The sequence below is a fragment of the Protomyctophum parallelum genome (genome assembly GCF_964188405.1).
Source record: "Protomyctophum parallelum genome assembly, chromosome: 8".
Lineage (NCBI taxonomy): Eukaryota > Metazoa > Chordata > Actinopteri > Myctophiformes > Myctophidae > Protomyctophum > Protomyctophum parallelum.
In genome coordinates, this window is record NC_139703.1 from 42,693,232 (window position 1) to 42,710,989 (window position 17,758).

The following is a 17,758-nucleotide window of genomic DNA, read 5'->3' on the forward strand; positions in this document are numbered from 1 at the left end:
TGGTGATTCACTTTTGGCAGTCACACAGATAACACACATGTATATTTATTAGAAGATGTCCAGTCACCACTTTACTGTAAGCCTCCGCTTCCACAACAGACTGGAAATGTATAACTATTTAAAAGGGGTCAGACGGTATCAACTTATCAAAACATATTTAGCTGTATGCACCCAATAATGGGTCAGTGCATATCACATAAGTTGTATACTTACGTTACAATGTTTATAACACCAACTTCAGCATGGTATGCATGTGCTGCTGAGAAGTGATTATATAGCAGCGACGAAGGTCTTAGGACCGAAACGTTTGCTTTTTAATTGCACTTTTAGCACAGAGCACTTTATGAGCATGATAAAATAAGTCACGAGTCTTACTTCTATTTTCTATACGGTGAGCGAGTCTTTCTGTCAAAGTTTCCCTGCTGAGAAGTGAGTCATGAGTGAAAAATGTATTGGCTACTGACCAACATCACAACTGTAACCAGTCAGCATAAAATGGCTGTTTTAAAATACCAAGTTCCTTAACCTCTTCAATGCATCTTCAAATTGCATGAAGAAAGAAGAAGAAGTCTCAAACTACAGTACTGCAACAATAGTCGCACAGCTGGATATAATTTTGCTTCCATTCTTTGTCCCACACAGATTGACATGACTGGTCCCATATAACCAACAAACAGACCTCTCAGGTGCAATGAAACACTGCCTTCTAATGGTGAAAAGGCATCACAACAATTAGATTTAGAATACACTGTACACGATGATGGAAAAAAAACCTACGTGCATAGAGTGTAGCCTGCCATATTTGGGGACAGAATAGTCCCCAAATATGGCCTATATCATGTCAGGAATGTTGTATAATTGAAATGTATTGCATTCCATATGGTTAGGTTTGGGGTTAAGGTGAAGGAGAATAATAATTATATTATTCTCCTATTGACATGAGAGTCAATTTACATTATTGACTCTAAGTCAATGTAAATTCCACAAAAGTCCACCAAGTGTGTGTGCGCATACTCACGTGTGCGTGCATGTGTTTGTGTGTGCGCTCATTGGATTTGTTCACCTCGGAGACATGGATTTGAGTTGAATGTAATAGCAGAACAGTCAAAAAAGCAAACACACAGTAACAGCGAGTATACATTATTTATTATTGCATTTAATCTCCTTCACAATCATCTCCATCTATTTTCAAACAGGAATGAAAATAACAAGGTATTTTTAAACTGACTTCTTCTAGCCTGATAAATAAGACAAATTTTAAAACTTTTAAGATGAATCAGGAATAATTATTAAAAACATAATAATTAAGATATTGTAGAATCTGTTTTACAGTCACATTTGACCAAGTCATCTATAACAAATAGGCAACGCATTCCAAATTTTTCATTACGGCACATTAATAAAATAAATCAGATATTTTGTTAATGAATGGCTCACATGACTAAAGGAGTAGTTCACCCAAAAAAAAAATACTATTTTATATCAATTACACATCCCATGAAGCCTTGAATTCATTGAGATTTTGTCGCATTCCTAAGCCAATCATTTAGTGACTGGCAGAGTTTCCGGTAGGAGACTCAATGGACACTCTTTGAGGTGTCTGTAATTGATAGAAAATAAGTAATTTTTTGGGTGAACTCCTCTTTTTTTAAGTTACATAATCGTTAATACAAGATACAATGTATGGAGTCGTAAAAACTAGTCGAAAACTAGATTCATCACTGGAGTCACTGCACTTGATTGATAAAGAGTTTCTAGTGCATTGCCATTACTATGCTTTGGGTTGTGGTGCACAAGAGTGCAGATTGTCTCCCTGACATACAGTACAAAAATAAAACTGCCGCACTGCAATTCAAAGAACATCAAGATGATAAAATGCCAATGGAGTAGTTCAGCTGAATATGGCCGAAGTAGTTCAGCCTGAGATTTGAAATAAGACACAGAGGGTTGATCCAATTCATTTAAAAAAGGACCCATTCTTCAAATGCTATTCAGTGATTAATTCAATAGAGGTACTGCCACTAAAAACCACCGGTAGAAATGCTGCAGTCCACAGCATTTCTATTGTTCATTGTTCCCTGAGGCTGGGATGAAAGGGTTGATATAAATGATTAAAGTAAATGATAAACCATGAGTAGCAAGTATACATACAGGACCATAGCTGAATTGGTAGAGAGGCTGAGAAGGTCCTGGCTTCTGCTCCCTGCAGACACAGTATTAATAGAACCCACTGATCCTAATAGTTAGGTAAATGCAAAGGATACATTTATGTAGAAATGTATAGTGACAAGAGTATCCCAAAGGAGAGGTTAGTAAATTCGTATTCTTATTATACAAGCAAATCCACAAAAACAGTCTGGAATTGGAGGTTACATGTGCAGATCTTGCCATCACTCCCAACATGCATCAGTAAGTTACTTGATTATTGCTATCCTATGCGACGATAAGCAGCACCGTTACATGCAAGCTGAGGTGGGAAGGCCTACTGTGATGAACACGAATCCATAAGAAAGTATACATGATGTTAAAGACGTGAATACAGTAGGATTTGAGGTCGAGTTGTGCATCACTCCATCATTTGCAACAACATGCTAAAAAGCTAATGTAACTTTCCTCTTCTACCCCGGATTTGAACCCGGCTTCCTGCGCTGACATTTTTTCCATTGAGCTAATAGTTTGCCTGCTTGCTCAGGGGATAAATTGAATGTTGAAAATTCGTGTCAAATCCTGTGGCCAAGTGAGACATGACCTTTGACACAAAATACAACCACGAATTTTATATGTTGTAAAACGTTAGATTATTTCTCCGACATGTGTGGACTCACATCCACTGTCGATAGTCTGTACATATCCATTCGTGACGGATGCATAATGCCCATATTTAGTATATTCTCTCCATTCTGTCCTGTGTTTCATATCTTTGGTGCTGCTATGTAACACAGGGATCAATAAAGGTCTATCTATTTTAGACGATAAAAAGGATGCGAAGAAACTAAAAGAAATAAGTGGTCCCCCGCCACTCTAATTGGTGGAATGCAAACTGGACCCCAGAAGCTTTAAACTTCCCTATCATTAAAAGGGAAAAACAAACTGGTTTATCACATAATAGAAAGCACATAAGAGCAAGTGCATAGACGTACAAACTATTGTATGTCTAACAAAAGCAAAACATGAAGTATAAACGCATCTTATGTGTCCTGCACAACTTTCAGAAATGTCCCCTTGGTTTGCCTCCGGTTTGAAATGTCTCATGCAGAAAAACACAATCAAAAGCACTTCAAGACTTCTGATCAGTTCAGAAGTTTGTCAAACCTTCACATGTCGCTCAGTTTACATTGGGCTACCACAAGCTATTCCTCTGGGTCAAAGGTCCCAGGCTCCAGTTCAGTGTCCAGTGCGCTATGCTGCTGGGGGTCGAGGGGCCGCGCCAGTGGAAATCCACGCAGTTTCTCCTGCAGGCTGCCCACAGCAAGCCTCATCTGGTCCTCGGCCCCTTGTAGAGACTTCACCTCCATAGTATAGAAGATGTACAGCAGAAAAGTGGTCAGCAGGATTGCAAAGCACAGTGCCCCCAGCAGGTAGAAGGAGGCACGGGGGAAAGGTTGCTCTGCTCCAAGGGCCAACCAGGGCACGGCTGCAATGGCCAGCTCAAGGAGGAGGAGGGCTAGTCCCATCACGCCAGTGCGGGCCGCCGTGTAGCGCATTCCTTCAGCGCAGTGTAAGCCTACCTTGACTTCTGTGCGGGCCTCTGTCACAATATCAACCAACTCAGCCACCTTCCCTAATGGCATAAGCGGAAAAAGGAGGGGTGGGGGATAAATGGATCACTGACAGATCTTGAAGCAAACCAACTTAAAGCTATGTTTCACACCGAACACAGAATAGATAAACTTAATCTAACATAGGAACCAGCACAGATGTGATTAATGAAACGGTCGTGTCTCACCAATCACAGAGTGGTTAGGAATGGTCAGGTGTTGATTTAATGTGGTGGCTGCAATCAATCATCAATTGAATATTACATCCATAAGTATTCATGTTTCAGAGTACCCAGTGCGGTAACTGTGGGCACCGGGAAACTTGAGAACAATGCAGATCGGGGGAATGATGCCAGTTGGGAATGCATGTAATTCATCTACATACATAATTGTACATGTCTTCGAGTACCCACTACCATATGACTGATCAACTAAATATCAGGATATGGGTATTCCTGATGTCATGAGAACGGGGAAAGCCCTGCCCCTGTAATCTGTTACCCCAATTGAATATGTTTGTTTTTACAAAATATTCCAGTCAATTCTCTATATAGACTCTATATACAGTATCATACTATAATTCAGTCAATGTCTGTCTGTCTGAATGTCTGTCTGTCAGAAACACCGGCGTATCTCCTCTTAACGAAGCCCTTTTTCCAATTTAACAAATTATAAATTAATAATGAATTTATTAGTGAATAAAAAATGCGAAAACGCACCCAGGGCGCAGTACCCCGGGCGGCGGGCAATATCTCACAACGGGTAAGGGCTAGTATATTATAGAGTATGGTTTGCCGCAAGTCCATGCTGACAAACATTTGATGTGAGATATGATGGGGCGGCGGTGGCTCAGGGGTAGAGTGGCTGGATGGTAACCGCAAGGTTGCCAGTTCGAACCCAGGCTCCCCCAGTTAGTGTCAAAGTGTCCTTGAGCAAGACACTGAACCCCTAATTACTCCTGATGTGCAGGTTGGTGCCTTGCATGGTTTCCGCCACCATCAGTGTATGAATGTGTGTGTGATTGGGTGAATGTAATGCACAATCTATGTAAAGCACCTTGGATAAAGGCGCTATATACAGTAGATGCACCATTTTCCATTTATGATCGTTATATGGGCTATAATCACAGCAAATTGACAGATTGGTAAATTAAATCTATTTATTTGCATTGAAATTACTGTACGTTACCTTTTGCAAAAATACAACCTTGACCAATGTTGTTTTCTGTCTATTTCATAAACTCAGGCTATGAGGAAATGTATCCCTCCATCTTGCAATAACAGCTATGTGGAAGTGGCGCTTCAAATGCCAGTGTGAACAACAATATTTGGAATAAATACTGCACCGTCTGTAAATTATCTCTTTATAAATGTTTTGAGTTCACAGTATGCAATTGAAGAGCCTTTCAGCAGACCTATTTATTAAGAGAAGTGATCAACAATACTTGGATTCTGTGGTGGAAGAGATGTGATATGCATCTGTAGGCTTGGTGAAGTATGGATTTGTAAAAGAAGAATATGTTGCCGTTACTGTTGCTAAACGCTACAGTATACTGTTGTTGTGTGTTGTTAGGCTTGGTTATAGCTATAGCTGCTCACCTACTGAACATGCCATCTAGCCATTTTGTTAGGAATCGAGATTAAACTAAGATTCCAAGTACGAAGTAACAATGGAAATAGATGGACATGAAACTTTTTGATTTCAGAGAATTCCAGGTCCTGAAGGAGGAATCAAACTTCTGAGCCTCTCACTGTGGTTGGCGCATTCACCCGGCAGAGCCACCAGGGGCTCCCCTAGTGCCTTTACTCAATGATAAAACACAGATAGCCATAAAAAAGGTACCTGCAGTGCAATCAGGTTCCATTGCTCTCTGGCCATCTCCAGCCTGGCTGACTGTCCCTGGCTGCTCCAGTCTCAGCTCTGCAGTCAGGGCCTCGTGGTCAGAGTATGGGAACGGGTGGTCAGGGACCGAGCCTTTGGTAGTGGACAAGGACTCACACTGAACGTCCACCTTGGATGCTCCCTGGTCATCGCAAAATGTAGGAGAATCCTATTTAGCAGTGCTTCCACGTTGAGGCGTTACATCACAATGCTACATGATGTTACAATGTTACATCATGGTATAATATGACTAGACAAATATAATAATAATAAACTTTATTTGTATAGCACCTTTCATACATAAATGCAACTCAAAGTGTGTCACAGGGCAGAGCATAAAAATAGCAATAAAACACAGGCAAGCAGTTTGAAAGATAAAACAATGGTAAAGAGCATACAAAATAAAAGCATAAAATCATAAATGGACGAAAAACAAAGCACACAGTAAATTAGTCAGAATAGACATTAGAGAACTCAACTAAAAGCAAGAGTAAAAATACATACAAATCACTCCTCATACCTTGAACAAGATGTAATCGATCCGCATTCCCTTCTCAAATGGGACAATCTCTTTCTTGCTAATGAAAGGGTTATCTGCTATTAGAGTCAACCCATCCTCGCATCCCTGCAACAGAAAGTTCCAAACATTTTAGATGCCACCTGTTTGCCACTTTCACGACATGGCACAGATACACTGTAAATGATTTACATTGATTCTTGTGTCTCTTTACATCAAACTTAGCAGTCTCTACATAAGAGTCCCGTAGACTTGTGTAGGTCCTTAGTAGTCTGGTGCCCAGGTCTTGAGGGTGCATGTTGAGATCCCCACCAAGAATCACCATATCTGCTCCACCAGAGGTATGGCTAATAAACCAGGGAAAATTGGAAAGCAACAGAATGGTGGTTAGGAGCATTTGCTGTGTTTAAAAATACTTTTGTGGAACTAAGTGAGCACTATAAATCACTTCCTTTTTGTCCAGGAACTGGCAACATTAGAGATTTTACTGTGTTTATAACATGCAAGAAAACATTCAAATGTAACCACCTAAAAACCTATATAATTAATTGGCCTTCCTTTTCTACCTCAAATCTCATTGCCAAAAGATAGTTTTACCAAATGTTCGACCCAGAATAGGGTCACAAGGGTTCATGTGCTTAAAAAAGGACCATAGTGGTGGTCTGGCATATTAAGTTATGACTTACAAATGTAAATGCCTGTGATGTATTAGCCATGCAGTTCTGTTAAGCCAACATTTACTTAATTATTCAGGAAAGTTCAATGGAATTTTAATAACTTTGCACAACATGTAAAACAAACATACACAGCTATGTTATCTACAACTCTGGCAATTATCAGCTAAATGTTTATGTACGTTATAAGGCTGTTGAGTAGAAAATGATGTGTTTAGATGGTCTGGTCTGTAAAGCAGTGGTTCTAAAATGGGGTTCCTTCCAGGGGGCCCCAACAAAATTAGGTGACACAATTCTTGTATGGAGTCCCTGGCACAAAAGCCATTCAGATAGTAGTAGGTCTGCAGCAAAATACACATTACAATGTTTGAGAAGCGTTGCTTTAAAGACCCCCCTACCGGATGAACTGTTGCAGCTCCCAGGCCTGGACCACTCTGTGAGGTAGATAGGAGTCCTTCTCTCTACAGTACTCTGCATGCAACTAAAGACAACACACACAAGAATACCCACGGCATCATCACTGTATACTGTGTATCACTGTATACAGTGTATACTGTATACACTGCATGTGTGTATAGGGCCGTCGCTATCATGTCATTGCAGTTGACAATTGTCTTACAAATGATTTATATGATTTATTAATTCTTGATTTTTAAGCATTGAACAGAGGAAAGTAATAAATATAAATGAAAAGCATATTTCTGTTTGCTTTTTAGACTTTGCAAACACTAAGTGCAGAGCTATGACAAATGTATTACATTTACTTACTTCTATTCCAAACCAACTTTTGCCCCAAATGCCCCAAATAGTGATGCCATGTTGACCGTGGTTAGATAAATTACACTGTCTTCACTTCCTCAGGCATCTCGTTTTATTTCAGCCATGACGGAATAATACAAGTTAGATGGTGTGCTGGTTATTCTATTTTATCTTAACATTTACTCTATCAACACACTGAGCTGATAAGGTGTGCAAAAGTTGAAAGTGGATAAAAGAATGTCGGCAACGACATGGAAATAGGGCAGAGCTTTCTGTTCTTCATCCAGATGTTTTTGAGGGGCGCCATTCCCTCCAATGCCTGGCTTTCGGAAATGACGTATGGCAGCCAAGTCTATGGACTTTTAATGACGCAAAAAACCCAGCATCCCACGTGACGTCATATGGCAGCCAAGTCTATGGACCTTTAATGTTTGTTTAGGGCACTTTAAACAAGCAGAGTACGATGTTTGTATAAAGACGTGGTGCACCCCTCACTTCACACAAGTGTGATTTTCATACAGATAATTGCAATTAGCTCAAATGATGTGTGTGTGCAAGATGGGTTCATGGGTTTCATAGACAAGCTTACATGAGTCACATAGACATGTGCCTTCAGACTGCCTATGTTTAAGACGGCCATTCCAACAGCTTTACCTCCAAACCAGTCTCCTTGATGGACCTGTGGAATGGGGAAAAACAGAAACTTTAGGATAATTTATAAAACATTGCACCAGTGACGGTGCCATAGTGTGTCACAGGCACAGCAACATTTGCAGACAAATTGCCCATGTATCATTTGGTGTGGTCTGCAAAACTTTACTGGTCACAAGAATCCCAAAACACATTTATTTTATTCTTTAAATTTATTTTTTTAGCTAGAAATCAAATGTCTCCGTACTTACCATGTATGGGTAGCCGTTAAGTGAGTAACGGTAAAGAAAGGCATCATGGATCCTATGTTTGGAGAATATCGCTAGTCCACTCCCGATGACTCCACTTGTGGGCAAGAGGAAAACAATGTGGATATGAGGTTTGCATGCATTTATAACCACGTACATACTAGGCTGAATTTACCAGCAATGTGATCAATGCACAAGAGGAAGAACATTATCATCTCTCATAATAAATGAATAGTTATATACTCAGTTTTCAGTGTAATGATATGGTACAGTATTTCCAAGTTATACAATAAATTATTTAGTGCAAACATTAATAGTCCAAAAAGAAAACCTATACAAGAACTTGGCGTTAGAAGTTTCTTCAAGTTTCTTTTGTTTTTCCTTGGTTTCCAAACAGTGGGTCCATTTGTAGGTCACTCACGGACCAATTTTTATGTGTCACGTCTCGGGTAAACATCCCATTTTCTTTTCCTACATTAAAATAAATTGTATATATATATATATATATATATATATATATATATTTCAAAAAGTATATATAGATTTTTCTCAAACAAACAAACTAATCTAAGAAATTCCATAGATAAAAACAATAATAATTAAGAAGTAGTGAAAATAGCTTGTGACGCTTGTAGATTTGCTATTTTCACTAGTTTGGGTCCGCGGGACAATGTCTAATCTCTCTTTGGGTGTCGACCTGAAAAGTTTGGGAACCACTGTTCTAAAGGGATTACAAAAGCAGGTCCTTTGATTAATCCCAGTCTTGTGCTTTGGTATGGAGGTCAAGACAGCATTAAGTAGCAAAATATAGAGAAAATCCTTTGTGTAGTACCGTAGTAGCTAATCCACCTCTTTTGAGACTTGACTTCAATGTGAGATATGTTTCCAAGACAAAGTAATTGACAAGCAGTTAGAAGGCTTTGACACTGAGACAATGTATTAGGTTTCACAAAGTTACATGATTTGTATTAATGACTTCTTTGCAGACTTTCATCAAAGGCACGGAATAAAGCTCTAAATGCACTGGCTAAAACAGTTATCTAAATACCTTTTGAAGTAATGAGAGTGGGCATGGCTGCTTGCAAGCTTCTTTTTCAGAGAGACAAAGTCTGTCTCGCTCCATACCTGGGGAAAAAAGGTATTATGGCACACAGTCAGAATTATTTTGCTGTACACAAGAAAACAAACATAGAAAACTATATTTTCTTCTCTTCTCTATGACCTCTTACAGCTACAGTCCGGCCCACTATTTTTCTAAACAAAATCCAGTTGAATTCCTGCAACTTTTTGCATGCCCAAACACATTTAATCTGACCTTTAAAGATGCTATAAGCATTTTTGTATTCAGACAGCCAGCAATGGGTAGAACACTCCCAAAAAAACTTTAGTCTGTGACATATCTAGGGGCCGCAATCTGCATTCAAAGATTTTCCTAGAAGCTTTGTCATTGGTCGATTTGCCTGTCTACTTCCTGATTGGTTAGTCATTGCGACCGGGTTTCTTTTCAACCAATGACAAAGCTTCTAGGAACATCTTTGAATGCAGATTGCGGCCCCTAGATGAGTCACAGAGACTACATTTTTCTTAAAATGTTGACATATTGCTTATAGCAGCTTTTAAGGGAACTGATCAAACATGGATAACATACATTGACGTATAATCACAAAAATCTCTTAGTCTATGACTTAGTTTTGAGGCATATTTTTAGCTACAACACCACAACATAAATACTTCAGCACATACTTAGCAAACCTCCCTGCTGTGACTGAGTGACGGAGTGAAAGTAATTTACGAAAAGGTCTGAGAGAGTGATTCAGCGAGTAACACGTGCTCATTTTCCACCGACCTCCTGCAGTAAGACAATATCATGCTGTTCCCTGGACAACAGATCGCCAATCATGACATAGCGCTGTGGACAGTGTTTACTGAAGTAACGGATTCCCCTGTAAAACACAAGATAGGTCAGCATTACATTACCGTGTCAAATAACATTATTGGATGGAAGAAAGAAACGGTACAAAACAAATGTGCTCACCAGCAGTTCAGTGAGAAGACCCGGAGCCTGACAGTGTCTCTGCTAGCCATAGTGGCGTGGGACTAGATCACTAATGTTGGTGATAATATAGTAGCAGAAGGGCTTGTAGTTTGGTTCCGTATGCTGCAGGTTCCGGGCACTGGACTGCAAATCTCAAGGGATCTGGGACAGATCTGAGAGAGACAGTAAATATTGTACTTAAAAAACGAAAGAAAGAAGAAAAAGATGATCCAAGCTGAGCACTCAAGCGCAAGAGCAGAGAAATTAAAAACCTTTATTCCATAAAAGCTGACTTGTTTCGACCTCTCAGTCTTTTTCACTGATGGTCTTCATCACTGATTCTTGCCCTGATGATTAAATCATCAGATGATTATTTATTAAATCATCAGGGCAAGAGCAAGAACTGGAGCAACAAATATATATATATTCACATGGTGTTACCAGTGAAGTGAGTGAACAGGCAATTGATAACCCTGGTTACCACAGACATACCCAAAACCTGCAAGTGTGTGTGTGTGTGTGTGTGTGTGTGTGTGTGTGTGTGTGTATGTGTGTGTGTGCATGGTTACTCACTGATTGTGTGGTATGTACACAGTCCCCACTCCAGCTAAATATATGCACTTTGGTCTAGTGAATCTATCACCTGATCATGGCAGCAGAAGTAACGTTTGTGGTGAACAAACAAATCTAAGACATTCCATAGATAAAAACAATAATAATTAAGAAGTAGTGAAAATAGCTTGTGACACTTGTAGATTTGCTATTTTCACTAGTTTGGGTCCTCAAGCTTTGCAAAGCCACGTATAAAAAAAAAGGTTTATTTTCGAGTTCTACATTGACCTGGATGCAATCTGATGAGTAGAGGAAGGGACATAAAAGGGATGAATGCAGAAATGACAGATGCATAACTGCCATTCAGATACATGTGCACACACACACACACACACACACACACACACACACACACACACACAAACACACACACACACACACACACACACACACACACGTGGTGGAGGTGCTGGTGGGCAAGGTATGAAATGCAGACCAAGGAAAACCTCCCTTAGAAGAAGAAGGGACCGTGTCAGGTGCTTAAGTGCTTTGCATGCAAAGCACCTGACGAAGCCTACACTGCGAAACGCGTCGTGCAGCATAAAGCAAATGTAATCTTGTCCGAGCAACTCTGGAGTGTGCGGTCCCTTCCTCTTCTAAGGGAAGTTTTCCTTGGTCTGCATATATATATAATACAGGTATACATACATATATCTTCATGTAAGATCTCATAGAACACAGTCATTGATAACATGACAGGTTAAACATGAACAATTTTGGACAAAGACATGCCATAGACAAAAAAACGGTAAACATCCCTGTGAATTTTTTCCATTCAGCACCAAAAAGTGCAACTCAAGCAGTAAGCGGAAAGAACAGGCCTATAGAAGCTCACCACAAACAAGAGGCTGGTGAGGCTGCGTGCATTGGAGCATAAAGGGGCACCAATACACTTGATCAGAGTCATGGCTTTGCAAATATTGACATACTTTTACAAAAATCAAAGTATGGTAGTATGGTAGAAATATGGTTAACGTTGATATTAAATAGCTGTGCCCAACAATTCATGGCAGCAGAAGTAACGTTTGTGGTGAAGTGGCAGGATGCGTGTGTGTTTTTCATGTTTTTCCAGTATTAAATACAAATTGCCTACATCACTACACAAATTGGTGGTTTATTTAACAGTTATTCCAGCAGGGCTATGGCTTATCTTCTTCAAATGTTAATACAGTATCATTGTTACTGTTCTATTATATGTGTTTTTAGTTACACACTTAGTTAGACAGGCATTACTGATGATGAATATACAAAATCACACCTGTGTGAAGTGACGGGCACTCGTATCATCATATATCATATCACATTCCGGGCTCAACCAATCAAATCATTCCGGCCAATCACAATTTGCACCTTCACTTAAAGCTGGACATATCACATCTCCTAAAGTAAATATGCATTACTGATGAATATGTATAAGAATCTCCTGAAGTAAATATTTTGTGAAAGCCCCCATTCCCTGCAATCAGATCTGCAATCCGCATTGCCCAGCCCTAATCACCCTGAAGTGCATTGACCCTGCTGTGGCCAAGAGTTAGCCGCAATTTGCAACTCTAGATTTTTTTATAATGGGATGAATCTAGAGTTGCAACAAGCTCCATCCACTTCCTATTCATCATTTTTGGTTTGTGATCTGCTTGTCTTAAACGACGTTAAACTCACCAACATTGCAGCTGCAGTCCAAGCTTGAATTATCCTCTTTCAATCTGCCAAGCTTGTTTTTCATAAAAATCCACCGTAGAGATGTTATGAGCTACTTTCTGTCAAGACATCCTCTGCAAGTGATTATTCTTCTAAGTGCTGGAGTTTGGAAGCACTCGTCGTACATAACTGAATGGCCCTGCGTTCAACCTGTTTCGAATTTGCACATAATGCAGGAGGCAGCAGCGCAACCCGTTAACAGAAACGAGTGCTTCCAAACTGCAACACTTCAAAAAATAATAATTTGCAGAGGATGTCTTGACAGAAAGTAGCTCATAACGTCTCTACGGTGGATTTTTATGAAAAACAAGCTCGGCAGATTGAAAGAGGATAATTCAAGCTTGGACTGCAGCTGCAACGTCGTTTAAGACAAGCAGATCACAAACCAAAAATGATGAATAGGAAGTGGATGGAGCTTGTTGCAACTCTAGATTCATCCCATTATAAAAAAATCTAGAGTTGCAAATTGCGGCTAGCCAAGTGTTTATTACTGAACAGAGGACAGTGCATGGCGGCATCACACCCACTCTATTTTAATAGAAGTGCCATACTGCCATTACACACTGGCTTTAAGCCAAGAGAGCGCTGACATACCATAGCTACACCCAGTGAAAAGAGGAATGAGGAAATGTAGCAAGAATTAAAGGGTAATGTGTGAGGGAATCTTTTCAATAGGTTAATGTGGGTTTAGTCACTGGGTAAACAGTGTGACAGACAGTTGTTGGGGGGGGGGGGCATTGTCTGTAATCCTTTTATATTTATCAATTAAACTGAGCATGTTATCAAATTATCCGACATCCGTGACAGCAATGGTCCCATGTCATGTATTATTACATAACAGGAGGGGGGGGGGGGGTTCTGCAGCTTCTGCTACATGATTACCAGCTTATAGCCCAATTTCCACTGGCATGGCACCGCTGGCATTAATTAATTAATTAATTAGTGCGTGCGTCAGTGTGACAGAAGAGCTGATAGCCAGTGGAAGCACGAAATAACCAATGCAATATAATATTATTATCGATGACGAAACGTGCCAACATCATGAGGACAATGAGGCTAGAAGGATAGATATTTCATACCACTCTAATTTAATGCACAGTTTTTGCACACAATAACAATTACACACGTCACTGTTTGGAAGCTCACCCTCCAGTCCTAGCCCCACAAGTCAGAACCCAATGGTACTGAAGTTTGACATTTTTGAGAGCCAGTGGGTCAGCCAGTCGGTTCGGCACGATAGATTGGGCTGACCCAGGGGGTTCCAAATGTTCCAAATGTTTGACCCAAAAGTGGATGCATCTATGGTACAACGATGCAACGTTCAAATATTTCCTCGGTCGACTAACACATTACGGAGCCCCGGGAGTGGCTTTATACCACCTTCATTGTTGTATTTTAACATTAGTTTAATTTAACGAAATGGCACCTAATGTAATGAAATAGTTAAGTCGGCTGCTTGTTGCCCAAGTTAAGTTACATTCATTTAACTTACCTTGCAGAACCGGGTTTAGATGCTTGCCTTGCTCATCTAATCGGAATGGTAACAGTGAATGATTGTAGCTTTCCTATTAATCCAAGACGCTGCTACCAGTTAGCGGGTTACAAGTATAAACGACAAGGAAATGCATAGCAGCGTACACTTTTAGCATAGCACGCCACACCAGTAGTGTTTAATTTCAAGCCCTGCTGCATTTTTCCGACTTCATTCTTCCTCCTCGCCGAAGACCACGTGAGACAACCCAGGCGCGTAGGATGCTGGGAGATGTTGTTCTTTTAAATGAGATCATTGGTAACCAACCTTTTCAAGCCATGGGCACCTTTATATTGCAATGTGAATGTGTAAAACAATATGTTCCAAAAACCACCATGAGTAGGCTATTAAAGACATTATTATTTACTTTTGAAATTTATGACAGACTATCTATTTGGCACGAAATGAGGGGCGCAGGCGCAGCTCCACTGGGTCTGGACTGCACTGGCGCATAGATGGCCCAGGCTTCTGCTGTACGCCTTCCCTCCATTGACCCTAATCATCCCCACAACTGTCAGTGATTCTGATAAACCCCCGGTGGGGTCATTGCTGGAGGAGATGATGCCTCTATACGGTCAGGCGTGGCCCCTCCGAGGCTACTGTTATGCAGGGACGGTCTGGTGTCTCGGGCGAGGCGAGATATATCATCCCCATTCAGAGCACTTGGCTCTATGGGTCTGGTTCATGACAGGATTGACGTGAGCACTCTGTCCACAATGTCTAATGTCTTGGGTACAAAAGCCTAAACCCGGCTTGTGTACCCAAGAACCCTCTTATGAAGTGCATTCTTGTTAAATTGGATGCGTACGTTTCACCCTCCTCTTGGCTCACAGCATTCGCTTTGCCAGGGCGTGAGTACTGACTGTACGTATATTGAAAGGTGACAAAGGTCTAAGACTGAAGTCTGACTATAGTAATTTGTCTCATATGGGCCAAGCAGTATGCTGGGAAACTCAGAACTAAACTAGAAAAAGTGCCCTTCTGGGCACAGGTCTCCACCAGGATAGGAATGTAGGACATTGCAGCTTGCCTTCATCTGGTGGTTGGATAAAAGGGCAACAAAAGTAAATCAGGATGGAGTCTGAGAAATCTGAAAGACCGGTTTCGTTGAATGGCTCTAGAGAGACTGTGTACCAATTTGCGTGATGTTTGGACAAAATCTGTAGGTGTACTGTGCAAAAACTTGTTTTGCACAAAGCGGCCTCCTGGTGGCGCTATAACAGGCCGTTCTGGAAAGTTTGGGGCAGAGGTTCATCGTTGGCATCCAGGGAGTGTGTGTGCAAAATTTGGCATCGACCAGGTTAACGGTGGCCGAGATTAGCTGCTCACGGACACACACACACGGACGGACGGAGTGCAAAACATACTCTCCCCCCATGCCTTCGGCCTGGTGGAGACAACAAAGGCTTTCCTACTGGATAGTGGAGGGAGGCCATACAACCATACTCTAGCAGGGGGCTGCCAGCTGACAGAGGGGCTGTGTGCACAGTAGAGGCCTACTAGAGAGATATCTACGGTACTATCCTCCTGGGCTCCTTTTAAAGGGATATTCAGGATATCTGTGCAGCAGCAAGCTGATCTTCACCTTCTGACCTTCGCCAGATTTTATTGCTGCTTTTTATAATATGTGAAAATAAATAACAAAGGACAAAACAAATTTAGAAACACGTTTAATATATTTTCTGGGGGGTGGGGAATGGCCCCAAAGGCACAATGCGTCTTTTATTGTTAGATACATTTGTTTGATTACATATTACAATCCCTATTTTGAAGATAACAGAAAATATTAAATTGCAATGCACAACAGTAACCAAGGCAATAGTAAACCACCTTTTAACAAAAAAAAAAAAACTTGCCCACACCATTCTGAATAATGATACATTAGATATCTCATAATCAATATCAACGCAATCACACATTTTCAGTGAAGCATATGGCATACACTGAAAGTCCAAAAAAGGAACAGAATCCAAACAAAGCACATTAATAATGATAAAAAAGTCTGTATAAAAGGCAAAATGTTAAACTGATAAAGGAGTGTTATTGTATCGCTTCCGAAATATGACATTCAAAGCTCGGTGCAATTAATCACCGTACAATGTCTGATGATGTATGAAGTTTTGTGACAAAACTTTGTCCAGTGAATAACAGAGCAGATACCATTCTCTTGTCTCGTGAGATCCATGGGATGACTGTTATCTTGTCTTTAGTATAAAGTCCAATACTTTCATTTCCGTTGCAATGATGAATCAATAAGTCACCAATAACCCACCCAACCCTCCCGCCATTCTTTTTAAAACCCTATAAATAACAATCAATTGTCACACTCCACAGCACAGAGCACAGATAGCTCTTTCAAGGCAAATTGTTTTGTAATGTTCAAAATAATTTCATGGGCCTCATATTGTCTTACAAGGCAGTGTACAAATTTGAATATATTTAAGTAAGCTGATTGAGTACTCTTACTCTAGAACACAGACTAATGGGAGTCAAATTATTTGACTTCCTAACCTACACTTGAACTTAAAAAAATAAATTAAACTAAAAATACTGATCACCTTTCAACATTTAACCGAGCATATATGGTCTCTGTGCTGTAACATTAATTACAAATATAAACATAAGTCCCCCAAATACTCCTATGTAACACATATTCCTGTAGCATCCACCAACTCACAGTACTGAAACAAATTATTTCAATTAGGCTACATATCTCAAGGCAGAAAGTAAGAACTGTTGTTGCCTCACCTCTTCTTGATCTTTTAAGTGCACCAATGCACACGTCTTCTAACAGAGGAAATACAACAGGGTGTACTGATGTACTCAGTCTGTACTGTAAGAATAGGACAGCCTTGGCTGGCTATACATTAGGCTTGGCAACAGGCATCCCAAGTGTCATAAATCAGTTATAGATAAATTATTGTAAGACCTGATAATCAATGTGAAAACACATGATGCATGATATGGTAACACAATCAATCTTCTTTCTGTATGCTTGCAATGTAAAACTTGAGGCCTTTTTTTTGTACATTTTAGGCTACATGAAAAACAAGCAATTATCTCATCCCGCTGTGTGCCCAGATAAAGAATAAAAAATACACCTCAAACATCTAAATCTGAGAGAAAATGCATAGTCATATTCCGGTTCCAATTCATTGACAAAACAAATATATGTCCAACTTCTTTCTGTTCATCTAAAAACAAGAGGTAGTAATAAGACAATCCAAAGTGGCAGGCAATGCAAATCTTTGGAGAAAAAAAGGCACTTGCTATCTTGTCGACGTACCAAACTGTAACAACTCCACTTGTCTCTGGGTCTCCTCTTCCATGGTCCTTGTGTCTGTATCCTCCCATTCTAATATGCACTTAACCACTGAAGCCGTATTTCAAAAAG

At 40.2% G+C, this 17,758-nt stretch overlaps 2 protein-coding genes across 4 annotated transcripts in view; both read right to left on the reverse strand.

Moving 5' to 3' along the window:
• Window positions 1-1,134: 1,134 nt before the first annotated feature.
• Window positions 1,135-14,539, reverse strand: smpd2b (sphingomyelin phosphodiesterase 2b). The gene is made up of 11 exons (XM_083770832.1): window positions 14,326-14,539; window positions 10,524-10,696; window positions 10,335-10,431; window positions 9,537-9,613; window positions 8,492-8,585; window positions 8,179-8,268; window positions 7,229-7,311; window positions 6,371-6,503; window positions 6,160-6,264; window positions 5,601-5,781; window positions 1,135-3,781 (listed from the first exon to the last, which is right to left on the reverse strand). The coding sequence occupies exons 2-11, from the start codon at window positions 10,571-10,573 to the stop codon at window positions 3,351-3,353; spliced, it is 1,341 nt and encodes a 446-aa protein (XP_083626958.1). The 5' UTR covers window positions 10,574-10,696; window positions 14,326-14,539; the 3' UTR covers window positions 1,135-3,350.
• Window positions 14,540-16,019: 1,480 nt separating this feature from the next.
• The window catches only part of tead3b (TEA domain family member 3 b), a 35,802-nt gene continuing 34,063 nt past the window's right edge, over window positions 16,020-17,758 (reverse strand). For all 3 annotated transcript variants that reach the window (XM_083770526.1, XM_083770525.1, XM_083770524.1), the window contains one exon: window positions 16,020-17,758. This exon is cut by the window's right edge and continues 754 nt beyond it. The gene's annotated coding sequence lies outside the window, so the exon portion shown is untranslated.